The sequence below is a fragment of the Ammospiza nelsoni genome, chromosome 23 (assembly GCF_027579445.1).
Source record: "Ammospiza nelsoni isolate bAmmNel1 chromosome 23, bAmmNel1.pri, whole genome shotgun sequence".
Classification (NCBI taxonomy): domain Eukaryota; kingdom Metazoa; phylum Chordata; class Aves; order Passeriformes; family Passerellidae; genus Ammospiza; species Ammospiza nelsoni.
In genome coordinates, this window is record NC_080655.1 from 859,626 (window position 1) to 873,946 (window position 14,321).

The following is a 14,321-nucleotide window of genomic DNA, read 5'->3' on the forward strand; positions in this document are numbered from 1 at the left end:
CTTCAGTACTTCCCTCTGAGATCTTCCTTCAAATAAGCAGATCAGAGAAGTGGAGAATTTTATCTCCCTCTGTACAACGTCCCTACATTTATGCAAATCAGACAAACACAGGCTCACAGTCAAAGGTGAAGGCAGATGTCTTGTTTGATTTTCTGCCACAATCTGCTTATTTTCCACAGAACATTTTGCCAGAAAAACACCAGTGGGGGCAGGTCTGGGATGCACAGGGAAAGCTTTAGGAGGGACTTGACAGACCATTTCCATGTCAGATCTGTATGAATAACCAAGAGGCCCTTTACAAAACAAAGCTTTATTAAGCAAGTGTTCATTGTGCAATGACAGGCTCGGAGGGGGAGCTCAGACCTTGCTGTGGCATTGCCACACACAGGGAGGTTTCTAGCAGGTTCTGTCTCCTGTTGGGGCTGCACTGAGGGCTGGGCAGCTGAACCCCTGCGTGCCAGAGCCTGGGCTAACCAAGGCCAGGAGAGGAGAGGGTGAGGGCTGTAGAAACAAGGGAGCTGCCCCGGGAGTGAAGCTCTGCATGGCTTTGGTTTGTGGGGCTGATGCTGTGCGGGGCCTTGGTGCATTGACAGCTACACAGGGTGCAGGGAACACAAGCTGAGGATGCCCTATGAGAATGGACACTGGGGCTGGGAGCAGGAGCCTCAGACCTTCCCTCGCCTCCTCCGGGCTGCAATGATCCAGAAGCAGCCCCAGCTGCCTGCAGGGATGGATCCTGGCACTGCTGTGCCCCTGGCCCAGCTGGTCACTGCCCTCCAGGGCCGCTGGCAGGGCACAGCCTCCTTTCTGCTCACACTGCCGGCTCTCAAGTGCAGAAAAGAGTCAAAGAGCCCTTCTGGTCCTGCAAGAGAGACAATTCCAGGTGAGGACGGGGCTTTGTTCCCCTGCTAATGAGCTGCGGTGGGGCAGGCACAGCTCGGGTCCCTTTGTGGCTCTCACAAAGGGCTGTCACAGCTCTGATTGCTGAATTGGCCTCTCTGGAGTCTGCAGTGGCTCTAACTGCGTTTGTCTGTGCTGTGCTGACAGAGTGTGCAGATGATGGCAGGGCTGAGCCAGGCTGTGGTCAAATGGGATCCAACTGCATTGTTTTACTCTGCTTTACAGAATGAGCCTCTCTTTACAAAATGGGCTCTGCTCACAAAGACTTTCAAACCTGCCTAGGCCAAAGAGAGGAGCTGCCTGTGCTGAGCCCTTTGCTCATGGCCCCAGCTGAGACCTGGTGAACAGCCCAATCCCAGCTGAGGGACAGGTTTGCATCGGTGTTTTTCCCGATAATTAATAACATTAAAAGTTATTGAAAGCTTAGTAACATTTTCCTATTAATCAGTGCAGAGTTTGGTGTGACAAACCCAAGCTTGGCTTCCTCTCTCAGGTTCCTGGGCAGCCTCGTTGGGATGTAAAAGTTGGATTGGCCTGGCCCTGGTGGAAGCTGAGAGCTGAGTCATGGCTGGAGAGGTGTTGGTGAAAGGATTTTTCTCTTGCAAAAACCCTGCATTTGTTTATTTCTGTACAGTCACTGTGCTATTTCTGCCTTTCCCTTTTGCCTGCCCTAATTGGATTAATTAGGAGCAGCTGAAGATTGGATTGCAGGGCACTCACCTCTGAGCACGTGGCTGCCTCCATCACATGATCAAACAAACTCCAGTTTGCCCAGTGCCACAGTGAGACGAGTGTTTACTGGTTTTCACTGGAACGAGAACCTCTGACTTGAAATGGCTGCTTGGGAATGGGTGAAAGGGAACAGAAAGAAGAGAAATTGCAATTATTGAGGATTGTTCTGTAGGGGAATTGTCTCCCATTCCATCTGCTGGGAGTTCATGGAAGGACCTGGATACCTACTGGGATCTTGACTTTTTGAGCAGCGCTGTCTCGGAGCAGGAGGACGCCTTGCTCTTCTCATGGCCCACACAGGAGGGGCTGCAGCCACAGGAGCTCCTGCCCGGGGGGCTGTGGCTGTCTGGCAGGGCCAGGCTGCTGTCCCTGGGCAGGGGTCCCTCCTCCTCCAGGGGGCTGTGGCTGTCTGGCAGGACCAGTCTGGGGGTGTTTGGTAGGGCCAGGCTGCTGTCCCTGGGCAGGGGTCCCTCCTCTGAGGGGCTAGGGGTATCCAACAGGGCCAGGCTGGTGTCCCCGGGTAGGGGTCCCTCCTCTGGGGGTCTGGGGGTGTTTGGTAGGGTCAGGCTGTTGTCCCTGGGCAGGGGTCCCTCCTCTGGGGGGCTTGGCAGCTTTTCCTCCCCCATTTCTGTCTCCTGAGGGGGTCTGGGTGGGTTTGAGTGCCCCTGAGAGGAGCCCTGAGCTGTGTCCTTGTCATCTCCTGGCGCTGCTGTTGGGGGGGTCCCCGAGGGGCTGCTGGGCCTGGGGGGCTCGGGGGTCTCTGGGGCAGGGACAGAGCCCTCGGCCGCCCCGTGGCCGCTCATGTGCAGCTTCTTCATGTGGTGCACGACGGCCGCAGCGTTGAAGGCTTGCTGGGGAGGGAGACAAAAGCCCAGTGAGCAGCTGGTGATGGCAGGACACGCTGTCCCCCCCCCAGTGACACCAGTGCTGCCAGCACCGGCTGTCTGGGATGGGCACATTCTGCCAGAAACCCACAAACACCACCTGCCATGGGTGCAGGCTGCTGCTGTGTTTGGAGCTCACAGCTGCTTCCAGCCCAGGGAGACAGGGAACAGCTGGAAATGACCCCTCTGCTCCATGGTTGGGGTGAATCTCACTTTGGGAATATTGCTGCCGTCACCCTGCAGACAGGGACTGCAGGCAATCCCAGCTTTGGAGGATCCCAGGGTTTGGGTGCTCACCCCCCCAGCTCAGTGCTGGCTGACAGCAACTGGTGTTTGCTGGTGAAATGGCTCTGGGCTCCAGCAGCAGCCACTTACCCTCCATTTGCTCTTTGCAAAGTTTTTCTGGATCTGAGCGCTGACAGATGGGTAGATGTCACGGTGAAGGGCTGTATTTCCATTAATCCTGCAGATGGAAGAGAAGAAAATGGGCTCGTAGGCAGATGGCATTTGTAAGGCATTCCACATTCTGCAGGCACCGAACTGCTTTGTACGTTCAATCAGCAATAATTAAACCCAAAGGAAAAACAGCAACAAAATGTAACACAAACACACACTTCAAAGCCTGGGAAAGCTCAGGGTGGGATTTCTCCTCTGCCTCTGTTTGTGGAGGCAAATATGCACAAATTGCATCCTTAATTATTCATGGTTTGCTTTCTGTGCACACAAGAAGGAGCCAGCCTGGAGATGCGGGGGAGGCGGTGACGATAATGACGTTAACGATGTTAATGACGTTAATGACGGGGTGGGGGACACTCCTGTGCTGGGGACACTCCTGTTCCCTGCTCCCCCAGAGCACAATGAGCACACTCAGTGACCCCTGGGACCCCCAGCTCACCACGGGTGCCTCAGGGCCTCCTCGCAGGTGAACCTCGCGCTCGGGTTCTTCTCCAGGAGGTGCCGGATGAAGTCCTTGGCTGTTGGGAAAGGGGAAAAGAGAGAGGGATTATTGTCCCGTTATTGTGCCCTTATTCCAGAGCTGGTCCCAGCAGAACATGGGGAATGCTGCTGGAGGAACAGCACAGAGGTCAGCCCCGAGGAGAGGGGTTTGTGTGGCTGCTCCAGGGGAGGTTCAGGGGCATTTGGGGAAAAATTCCTTCACTGAAGGAGTGGTCAGGCACTGGAAGGGGCTGGGCAGGGCAGTGGTGGAGTCACCGTCCCTGGAAATGCTCAAAAAATGAGACATGGCACTTGGTGATGTGGTGTGATGGGATTCACTCGAAGACTGGACTTGGAGATTTTTCCACCCTTAATAAGTCCATGATTACTCCAGTAAAGGAAGATTCTTATAATGACAGGCTCCAGATGAAAAAACATCAACTCTGCATGCACCAAACTTCACTCTTAGAGTGTGTGAATTGGAATTGAATTATTCACCCAAAAAATAACTCTAGAAACCATGAAGTGAAAACTGAGCAGATTTAGAAGCTGCCCTGAAGAGTTCTTACATCTCTCCCCATTTTTTTCCCTCTGTTTTTCTTGCAGGAAGGATTGTGATGCTTGTTATTAAACCCCAGCACACCCCCTGCTAAGTTTGTTTGTTTGTATAAAAGATTGATGTTGAAATAAGCCGTGAGGATGCTGCCTGCAGTGAGCTCCAGGAGCAGCTCAGGCTGGTGAAATGGTGGCTGACAGGACAAAAGGAAAAAATGGGGGAGAAATGCAGAGCTTCCCTTCTTACAGAACCCCAGAATGGTCTGGGTTGGAAGGAGCCTCAAAGCTGATGCAGTGCCACCCCTTCATTACCTGACTCGGAGATATCGTCCCAAAACGGAGACTCGAACTCGTAGTAGCCTTCCTTGATCTTCTCAAAGAGTTTGGATTCGGTTTCCTCGTAGAAAGGAGGGTACCCGCAGAGCCTGGGGCAGAGCAGAGACACAGGGGCCCTTCAGTGGCAGCCCAGAGTGGGCACAGGCTCCTCCATACACAGCCAGGAGTGACAGAGGTGACAAGGTGTCACAAGGGCGCTCTGTCCCCTCCCTGTCCCTCCCTGCTCAGGGGATCAGCAAAGCTGCACAAAAGAGTTAAAAACTCCCCTGCAGCAGCAGCAGCAGTGAGAGGACAAAGCCACAGCTGGTACCGAGCTGAGAGTGTGGGAGGAAACGAAACAAAAAGTCCCCGGGAAGATGGAATGGTTTTTGTAGGGAGCTGGAGAAAAACAAAGCCGAGGATGAGGCACAGGCAGAGCAAATGGGATTCCTGTCATCTCCTCTGCTGTGCTCGATTCCCCACATCCCTTTAATTTCTGGGTTTGGGAGGAATTCAGTGCTGTGCTCCATAGAGAAAGGGGAGGTCTGGGGGAGCTCCCAAACCCACGGAAAAGGAAAAGGAGCGAGTTCCCAAACCCAGAGCAAAGGAAAAGGAGCGATTCCCAAACCCAGAGCAAAGGAAAAGGAGCAATTCCCAAACCCAGAGCAAAGGAAAAGGAGCGATTCCCAAACCCAGAGCAAAGGAAAAGGAGCAATTCCCAAACCCAGGACAAAGGAAAAGGAGCAATTCCCAAACCCAGAGCAAAGGAAAAGGAGCGAGTTCCCAAACCCAGAGCAAAGGAAAAGGAGCAATTCCCAAACCCAGGACAAAGGAAAAGGAGCAATTCCCAAACCCAGAGCAAAGGAAAAGGAGCAATTCCCAAACCCAGAGCAAAGGAAAAGGAGCAGCTGCTGCTGCCCTGTGGCACTCACAGGATGTAGGTGATGACCCCGATGGACCAGCAATCCACGGCTTTGCTGTAGGGCTTCTGGGCCAGCACCTCGGGGGCTGCAGGACAGCAAAGCAAAGGCAGCCCTGAGCAATGATGGCTTATCCAGCACTGGGGGCAGCAGGAGTCACAGCCAGCCACAGCCCCATCTCCCAGCTGAGTTGTCTGCGGTTTTTGGGTCTTTTTAATGCCATTTTACAGAAAGAACCACAGACAGTCTCTGCCTGCATGCTGAGGTTTAACCACAGAGCTGATCCAGCCAGTGCAGTCTGGTGGGAATTAAATAAAATCCCATTGCATTAAAATAATTTTTATAATTTTTTTCAATAGATACATTGCCCTTAAAAATTACCATCTTCTTTGCATTTTTAAAACATAGAAGTTTTTCAGTCCCTACACTCATTTATAGGGTCTGTGCAGTGCCTCTGTGAGTCCCATGTTGTTACCAACACACTGATGTATTTCTTTCCCCCTTCCAGGCATGTCCTGGATGTGCACTGCCCTTTCTCCAGGAACTCCACCAGCACAAACCCACTCCTGCCCCTGGCTCACCCACGTATCCTGGGGTCCCACAGGCCGTGGACATGATCCCGTTCTGCTCCATTTTCGACAGGCCAAAATCCGTGATCATGATTTTGGAGTTCTCCTCGGGGGTGAGGTACAGCAGGTTCTCAGGCTGGGGACACATTTGGGGCAGGAAAATGGAAAAGAGGAGTGTGGTTACCAATTGTTGTGGTGCTGTTGTGAGGTCCCCAGGATGAGGTGAGAGATGAGAATTGACTCTGAGTTCTCAGCAGGCTGATTTATCATTTTATAATATTATATTAAAAGAAAATGATATACTAAAACTACACTAAAAAAAGAAGAAAAAAATCAGAAAGCTAAAAAAAATTGTAATAAAAAACTTGTGACTGACCAGAGTCCCGACACAACTAAACAAGAATTAATCATTAATTAAAAACAATTCACATGGAACCAATCAAAAATACACCTGTTGGTAAGCAACCTCCAAACCACCATCAAATAATTATTGTTTACATTTCTTTTCTGAGGCTTCTCGGGAGAAAAATCTTGGGAAAGAGAATTTTTATAAAATGTGGCAGTGACAGAGGAGCAGAGGGGGTGGAGCAGGGCAGGTGAGGGGTGGGGCAGAGCACAGGTGGGACAGGCAGGGCTCACCTTGAGGTCCCGGTGCACGATGCCATTCTCGTGCAGGTATTTCACAGCTGTCAGCACCTGGTGGATCACCAGACTCGCGTCCTTCTCCGTGTACACTCCCCGCTCCAGGATCCTGTCAAACAGCTCTCCCCCAGACACCCTGTGCAGAGAAAAGGACTGCAATAAACACAAACAGAGCTTTTGTGTGAGCTCAGCTGAGTTCTGCTCCTCCCTCACCAGGTTTTGGGAGGCTGAGGCTGATGGGAGCTCCTGGGTGCAACGCCAGGCTGCCAGTGGGCATTGCTGGCACACCTGGGCACTCTGGGGAGCTTTGAGGCAAGTCCTGCTGGGGCTGGTGTCACAGACATCTTTTATGGAAAATCCTTTCCTTGGGATTTTTCCTCCTGAGAAGCTCAGAGGCCTCAGGAACAAAATGTAAACAACGGTTATCTGCTGCTGTGAAATGCAACAGGTGCATCTGGGATTGGGCCATGTTGGTTGTTTGTAATTAATGGCAAATCACAGCCAGCTGGCTCGGACACAGAGCCTGAGCCACAAGCCTTTGTTATCATTCCTTCTTATTCTATTCTTAGCCAGCCTTCTGAAGAAATCCTTTCTTCTGTTCTTTTAGTATAGTTTTAATGCAATATACATGATAAAATAATAAATCAGCCTTGTGAAGCACGGAGTCAGATCCTGTCTCTCCCCTCACCCTGAGACCCCTGTGAACACGGGCACAGCGCTGGTACCGCGGTACCCAGCCCTGCCTCAGGCTCCCCCCACCAGTGGCCAAGGGTTTGTTCTGTACTGAACCTGCAGTCAGGCAGCAGCAGCAGCAGGAGGGTGCTCAGAGCTGTTCCCTGCTGCTGACACGGTGCCCATTCCATTTCTAGAAACCCTGCATGGCACAGCTTTAATTAGAAATGCTTCTGTCTCTGCCCTGCTAAAGTGTCAGGAATTGATTTGCATAAATAGATCCAAATCGGGGTTCAGAAAGTCACTGTTGGCATGGGGATGGGCCAAGGGGGCACAAGGAATGCCCAGGTGGGTGCTGACATCCCACACATCCCCTGCTCCTGCCCTGCCCCTCTGTGTGGCCCCAAAATGGCTCTGCTGGTACTCACAGCTGCATGACCAGGTAGAAGTGGGTTGTGCTCTCATAAATATCCTCCAGAGTCACAATGTTTTCATGCTTTATCCTGCAAAGGGAAATGTGGGTCAGAAACAAATCCTGGCAAGGGCAGAGGGGGGAAAAGCCAGCAGTCACCTTGCTTTAATCACCAGGGAGCGTGCACTGGGGGCTCTGGGGCTGCTGTCCCTGCCCTGCATGGCACAGGACCACTGATGTCCATCCAATTCCTTTTGGGGCACCAGGCCCCACCAGTGGGGCCAGACCCTTTAAATACAGCCCCCAGCACATCAGGAACGCTCCTTGGGCTGTCACACTCACTTTTTCAGCACTGCTATTTCATTCTCCAGGCTGCTGTCCCTGTTGAGAGGAGACTTCTTGATGCATTTCAGAGCAAAGAGCTGGCCAGTGCTCTTCTGCTTCACCAGGAAAACTTCTGAGAAGGCACCTCTGCAGAGAGGGGAGAAACTGTATTTCAGGGGCATGGGATGGACTGACAGAGAGGGGAAACAGCACACAAAACAATGTGCTGGAACTTCACGTGGGTGCTGATTCTAAAGCTGGGGCTGTACTGGAGCAGCCCCAAGCTCAGGGTGTTCAAGGCAAGGTTATGCAATGAGAATCAAACCCCACAATTTTTTCTGTACAGAAAATGTCCATTCTGCACAGCCCAGGAGGGAGCTGCAGTTTGGGCTGTGCCACCCAACGTTCTGCAGGTCCAACATGCAAAGAAGCAGGAGAATTCCAGTTAATCTTTAATTCAGCCTTGTTCTGCTGCTGCTGTCCCCGTGTCCCCTTGGGGACAAAGTGACAGTGAGTGTCTGCCCCCCCAGCAGCATCAGGTATTTATAACCTGCCTAAAACCCCAATCCAGCTTTGTCCTGGGGCTGAGCACGAGGCTGGGGCAGTGACAGTGACACTGGGCCAGTCCCCACTAATCCTCATCAAACCTTAATGATGCAGCTTCTTAATTGAGGCCTTAAATGAGGCTTGCTGGGAGGCTCAGGGCAAGGAAGGGCAGTGCTGTGGAGCCTGGGGGAAAGTGAAAACAACTTTGAGGTTGTTTTAAGTCCCAGATCTTCATTTTAATTCTTCAGAGAGCTGGAGCAATGCACGTGGGAAAAATCCCAATTTCTAATGTTAAATTCTCCTATTAAAGCAATAGTAGGAAATGAACAACCTACAAATCAGCTGCTGGGGCATCTGTTCTATATCTCTGTCCCAAACAGTTTATAATAATTATGCTCCTTATTAAAAATGATGAATCAACAAGTGGGCAAGGAGAGAACAAAGCTTTTTGTAACCTCATTCCCTCAGTGAAAGCTGCTGGATAATTCAATTAATCTCTGAGGCTGACAAGGCTCAGAATTTGGAGGAGCTGCTTCTTTGGGAGCTTTTTCGTGGGCTCAGAAGTCACAGAGAATTTGTCCATGACAGAAGTTGCTGGTGGAGGTAATTCAATTCCTCCCCCACAACCTTGGGAATGTTTTGTTGTCTCATGCCCATGAATAGGCAAATGAAGCTGTTAACGCACAGGGAGGGATTGTACAACTCCAGCATCCTTGTTTTTGTTTCATTCCCCAACTGAGTCAGGGCTCCTGAGCTAAATATACAACTTGTTATTGTCGTGCTCTGCCTGCCAGCCCTGACCGAGCAGCAGGAGTGGGCAAAAGCCTGCCCTGCAAGAGAGGGTCCCTGGGGGCAGGGGGCTGCGGGGAGGGCAGGGGGCTCTGCAGGGAGGGCAGGGGGCTCTGCAGGGAGGGCAGGGGCACCTGGAGCTGTGCCTGGGGCTGGGGGCTCTGCTGCTCTTTGGGGAGGGTGAATCAGGAGCGGGAGCAGCAGCAGCAGCACCTTGGGCATCCCTCACCTGCTCCTGGCCTGGGACCCTGGCCAGGGCCAGGAGGGACCCAGGGATACTGAGCAGGGCCGGGAGGGACCCAGGGACACTGAGCAGGGCCAGGACAGACCCAGGGACACTGAGCAGGACCAGGACGGACCCAGGGACACTGAGCAGGGCCAGGAGGGACCCAGGGACACTGAGCAGGACCAGGAGGGTCTGGGGACATTGGCCAGGGCCAGGAGGGACCCAGGGACACTGAGGAGGGACCCAGGACAGACCCAGGGACACTGAGCAGGACCAGTTGGGCCTGGGGAACCAGGGCTGGGGCTGCTCGTGCCCAGGGACACAGGGACAGCAGCTCCTGTGGGTACTCACGAGCCCAGGGCTTCCATGAAGATGAAGGTTTTGCGGATGTTGCTCGTCTGCTTCTTCCAGGAGCCGCTGCCTTCCTCCTCCTTGCGCCCCATCTCCTCCAGAGTGGAAGCAGGAACGCTGTGAGGAAGAGGAGGAGGAGGAGGATGAGGAGGAGAGGTCACTGCCACAGTCTGTGTTTGCAGGGAGCCCAGGACCCCCCAGTCACAGCTGGGGTCAGAGCTTGGCCTGGGAGCTGTGAAATGTTCCCCAGACCCCAAATCCCATCACGGGATCTGGTCTGGGGACTGGAGGGACACTGGAACCTGAGACAGGGACCTGGAGACGGGGGAAAATCGATGTAAAAGTGACCCTGGGAGTTGGGAGCATCCCTGGGAATGGGGAGCATCCCTGGGTGTGTGGAGCAGGAGGGGAGCCAAGGGCAGTGGGACACAGCTGAACCTTCAGAAGACAAAGCAAAATCTCTCCTTGATGTTTTTTACCCCATTTGGAAAAGGCAGGAGTATTCAAGCAGAGAAGAAGCTCAAAGGTCTTTTTCCATGAGAGGCTGCTTGGATATTGGATTCCTCCTGAACCTACTTTATCTCCCTAATTAGCACGTTTGCAGGGTGTTCGGCTCCTTGACACAATTTTTAAAGGTTAATTTAACATTATTGAAACCGAAATTGACTCAATTGTAAACAGCTGACGCTTTCAGTCCATGAAATCACCGAAGGCCTCATGAACTTGACCTTTATTTACCTCTGGGTTTCCGATGCCTGTGGAACTCACAGAAACCAGCTCCTTCCAGAGCCCAGCCTGATCCTGCTGTCTGAAACCAGGGAAGGTCAAAAGTCCTTCACAAAAACGCTGATCAATCAGTAGAAAACTTTCTGCCAATTATTTTAAGTCCCTAAATAACGTTTTCTTTGCAGTCATCTGCCCATCCCAAACCTACAGATCTGGAATATCACAGAAAGAGAATTTGCAGGCAGACATTCACCTGGTGATGGCAGGTGAGTTTTATCCACTCTAAACAAACATCAGAGCTGGCAGGGTGGTGCCGAGTGACAGGGAAACTGAGAGGAGCTCCCATTGCTCTCCCTGGCTGCTGCCAAACACAGAATGTGAGGTGAAAAAGGAGAATAAAGTCCCCAAGTAGGTCAGGCTGGCCCTGGGGACGAGTGGCATTTTGGCCTCTGCGCTGGAGCCTGTCCTGGTTGGGAGCAGCTGATGGGACAGAGGGAACAGGGCAGGGAGACCCTGCTGGCCTGGCAGAGGTGACAGTGCCAGCCCTGGGACGGGGGATGGACACTCACTGCTGAGATTTGGCCCACCAAACCCCGGGGCTCAACCCTGGCTCATTTCAGTTCCATTCCCGGAGCATTTTGATGTTTAATTCATTGTGAATTCAACAAGTTCCCTGTTTTAAAGGGACTTTGGGCCTGGGGACAGATCCCAGCCCTGGGATGCACACAGAGGTCACCCAGGGGCACCCAGAATTCACATTATTTTAAAGAATTATTTAAATAATTCACATGATTTTAACCCCTGATCCCACGAGGGGCTGTGGTGCCCTTGTGCCCGTTCACCTCCTGGCACTGCAAGCACTCCGGTGTGCCAGGGTTGCATAATGAGATTAAAAAGCTCATTAACCCATGAAGGTGAGACCTTGTGGGGCTGAGAGGGCAAAGCTCATTAACCCATGCAGGTGAGACCCTCTGGGGCTGAGGGTGAAGTGCAGAACTCAACCATAACAACCACAGCAACAGGCAGGGCTGCACCTGGGTTTGCAACCTGGACAGAGGATAACAAACAATTGTGATATCAGAAGATAATAACCAAGTGTGATATCAGAGGATAACAAACAAGTGTGACATCAGAGGATAACAAACAATTGTGATATCACAAGATAATAACCAAGTGTGATATCAGAGGATAACAAACAAGTGTGACATCAGAAGGTAACAAACAAGTGTGACATCAGAAGGTAACAAACAAGTGTGATATCAGAGGATAACAAACAAGTGTGACATCAGAAGATAAACAATTGTGATATCATAAGATAACAAACAAGTGTGACATCAGAAGGTAACAAACAAGTCTGACATCAGAAGATAACAAACAAGTGTGATATCAGAGGATAACAAACAAGTGTGACATCAGAAGATAACAAACAAGTGGGATATCAGTGTCTGACCTCTGGGCTCCCCTCAGCCTGAGCCAAGCCCTGCTCTGCTCTGCCTGATCCAGCTCGACCCTGCTCAGGGTGCAAGGGCTGTTCTGATGACCTTGCTTAAATCATTCCCGAGGAAATCTGCTCTGCTCCCCCATCCCACGGGCACAAACCCATCTGCAGGCAGCCCCTGCCCCTGGATGATGCTCTGCATTAGCAGAACGATTGTAAGTCATGATTAATGGTCTCGTGACAAACTTCCATGGGCAGGGGGAGCAGACATGCGGCTTGCAGGGCTTTGCCTTTGCAATTAGAAGTTTATGGGGAAAAAAGGGGAATGCAAATTCAAAGGGCTTTGATTTTTAAAAGAAATACAGCAAAGCGAGCAAATCTGCATGTGAATGAACAAATGAATGAATGAGTGAATGAATGAAGTGCCAGGGCAGCCGCCGTGTTCAGGGACAAAAGAACAAGAAATCGAAGCCACGAGCTCGCCATTAAAAACAAACCCACATCAGGGCTCTGGATCCCCCTCCGCAGCATCCATTCCAACTTGGGGAACACTGGAAAATCTCCATTTTCATGGGAAATATCCCAGATTCCCTACAGTACTCTGGATGGAAAATGTCAGAGACGGCTTTCTATGAAATCACCGAACACAACACGAGTGCTGGAAGATCCTACAGAGGAGCAGCCCTCTGGTGTCTCCCTGCTACAAGATAAACCCAATTTCAGTCAAAGCAGGCGAGCGGGGACCCCACCTGCTTCGCCGAGAGAGCAGGAACGGCAAAGGGCTCGTAAGGAAAGGGAATAATTGCGCTTACCCAGGTGAGCACGGACAGAGCTGCTCCTGCCGGCGGCTCCGCTCGGCGCCGTCTGCGGGGATTAGAGCCGGAGGAGGAGGAGGAGGAGGAGATGGAGCGCGATGGTAACCGGGGAGTCACCGGGGAGTCACCGGGGAGTCACCGGGGGCACGGGGACAGCGCTGCAGGGCTGGGCTCCAGCGCCACCAGGCTCAGGGCTGGACCGGGATCTGTCCCCAGTGCCACCAAGCTCAGGGCAGTGCCACCAGGCTGAGGGCTGGGGCTGGGCGTGCGGCAGCTGCTCCTGCTGGCACTGAGACATCCCCAATAGAAATCCAGGCCCCCTTCCTCACCCAAACAACTCCTCAGGGCTTGGAAACCACTCCCATTGCCTTGGCACGGGCTGGCACTCCTGTGGCACTGCCCTGGCACTCCTGTGGCACTGCCCTGGCACTCCTGTGGCTCTGCCTTGGCACGGGCTGGCACTCCTGTGGCACTGCCCTGGCACTCCTGTGGCACTGCCCTGGCTGTCCCAGCAGCAGCTCCAGCCCGAGCAGGGGATGCTCCTCACCATCCCTGAATGGCACAAACCCCAGAGAGCAATCACTGGGCAGAGGTTAATCGCCGTGCCCCCAATTTGGGGCTGTTTTCCCCAAACAACGCCTCTATTCTGAATTTCAGATCCTCCCTGCGAGTGCCTGCCCAAGCACAGCGCATATGAATAGAGGAAATATTAATAATTCCTTGGATCTTTTCGGTGCTGTGGGATTTTTAGAGCTGGCAATAACAACTTTACTGACTGCATCCTCAGTTGATTCACACTGCCATCTAGAATAATGCATGGAAAAAGTCCATATCACTGTGGAGTTTAGCTTTATGGCAGGGATAAATCAGCTCTGGGGCAATACTTGAAAATCCCATTCTTTTTCTGGGAATATTTTCCCTCCGGAGCTTGGTTCCAAGGCAGAGGCTCTGGGGTGTTGTTCCTTTGCTGCTCGGGCTCCATCCCAGGGATTTTGGTCAGGATTCCTGGAGGCGGCTCTGAACGTGCAGCTTCCCTTTAGGGCAAGGTTTGGGGGGAATTTCCATGGAATTTACCTGGAAAGGCACTTAAGGCCTCACCTGTGGAGTGAGGGGGAGACACCAGAGCCAGAGGGGTGGGAGAGGCTTTATTAGGGGGTTAATTTGGTTTATTAGGGGCGTTAATTTTGTTTATTAGGGGGGTTTATTTGGTTTATTCAAGGGATATTTTAAGGTAATTTATTTGGGTTTATTTAGGGGGATTTTTTAGGGGTGTTTATTTAAAGGGGTTTGTTTGGGGGGTTTATTAGAAGGGTTTATTAGGGCTTTTTCAGGGGGGTTATTAGGGATGGTTTTGGGGGGTTTATTAGGGGATTTATTGGGGGGGTCTTGTCAGAGGAGTTTATTTAGGGGGGCTTATTAGGGGGGTTATTTGGTTTTTTTTTCTGGGGGAGGTTTATTAGGGTTTTTTTGGGGGGGTTATTAGGGCGTTCCCAGCCATCCTGGGATGGTTTGGAGGAGCTCGAGGCAGAGCTGAGGAGCACAAAGAGAAGCCCTGATGTGCCAGCCTCA

General features: G+C 52.0%; 1 protein-coding gene across 2 annotated transcripts; it reads right to left on the minus strand.

Moving 5' to 3' along the window:
• Positions 1-294: 294 nt before the first annotated feature.
• On the minus strand, positions 295-12,799 carry CAMK1G (calcium/calmodulin dependent protein kinase IG). Of its 2 annotated transcripts, none has more exons than XM_059487830.1 (13): positions 12,750-12,799; positions 9,774-9,890; positions 7,880-8,008; positions 7,554-7,628; positions 6,451-6,589; positions 5,824-5,947; positions 5,255-5,330; positions 4,320-4,432; positions 3,412-3,490; positions 2,892-2,979; positions 1,861-2,483; positions 1,621-1,737; positions 295-862 (listed from the first exon to the last, which is right to left on the minus strand). In XM_059487830.1, the coding sequence occupies exons 2-12, from the start codon at positions 9,863-9,865 to the stop codon at positions 1,644-1,646; spliced, it is 1,632 nt and encodes a 543-aa protein (XP_059343813.1). In that variant the 5' UTR covers positions 9,866-9,890; positions 12,750-12,799; the 3' UTR covers positions 295-862; positions 1,621-1,643. The 2 variants fall into 2 exon arrangements, with proteins under 2 accessions (XP_059343813.1, XP_059343811.1); XM_059487828.1 differs by having other exon boundaries at positions 1,621-1,740.
• Positions 12,800-14,321: the final 1,522 nt, after the last annotated feature.

Coding starts and splice junctions, on each gene's coding strand:
- CAMK1G (XM_059487828.1), bottom strand. CDS start 9,865: ATGGGGCGCAAGGAGGAGGAAGGCAGCGGCTCCTGGAAGAAGCAGACG. Junction 8,009..9,773: donor TTCATGGAAGCCCTGGGCTC/GTGAGTACCCAC, acceptor CCCTCTCTGCAG/AGGTGCCTTCTCAGAAGTTT. Junction 2,484..2,891: donor TTGCAAAGAGCAAATGGAGG/GTAAGTGGCTGC, acceptor CTCCCTCCCCAG/CAAGCCTTCAACGCTGCGGC.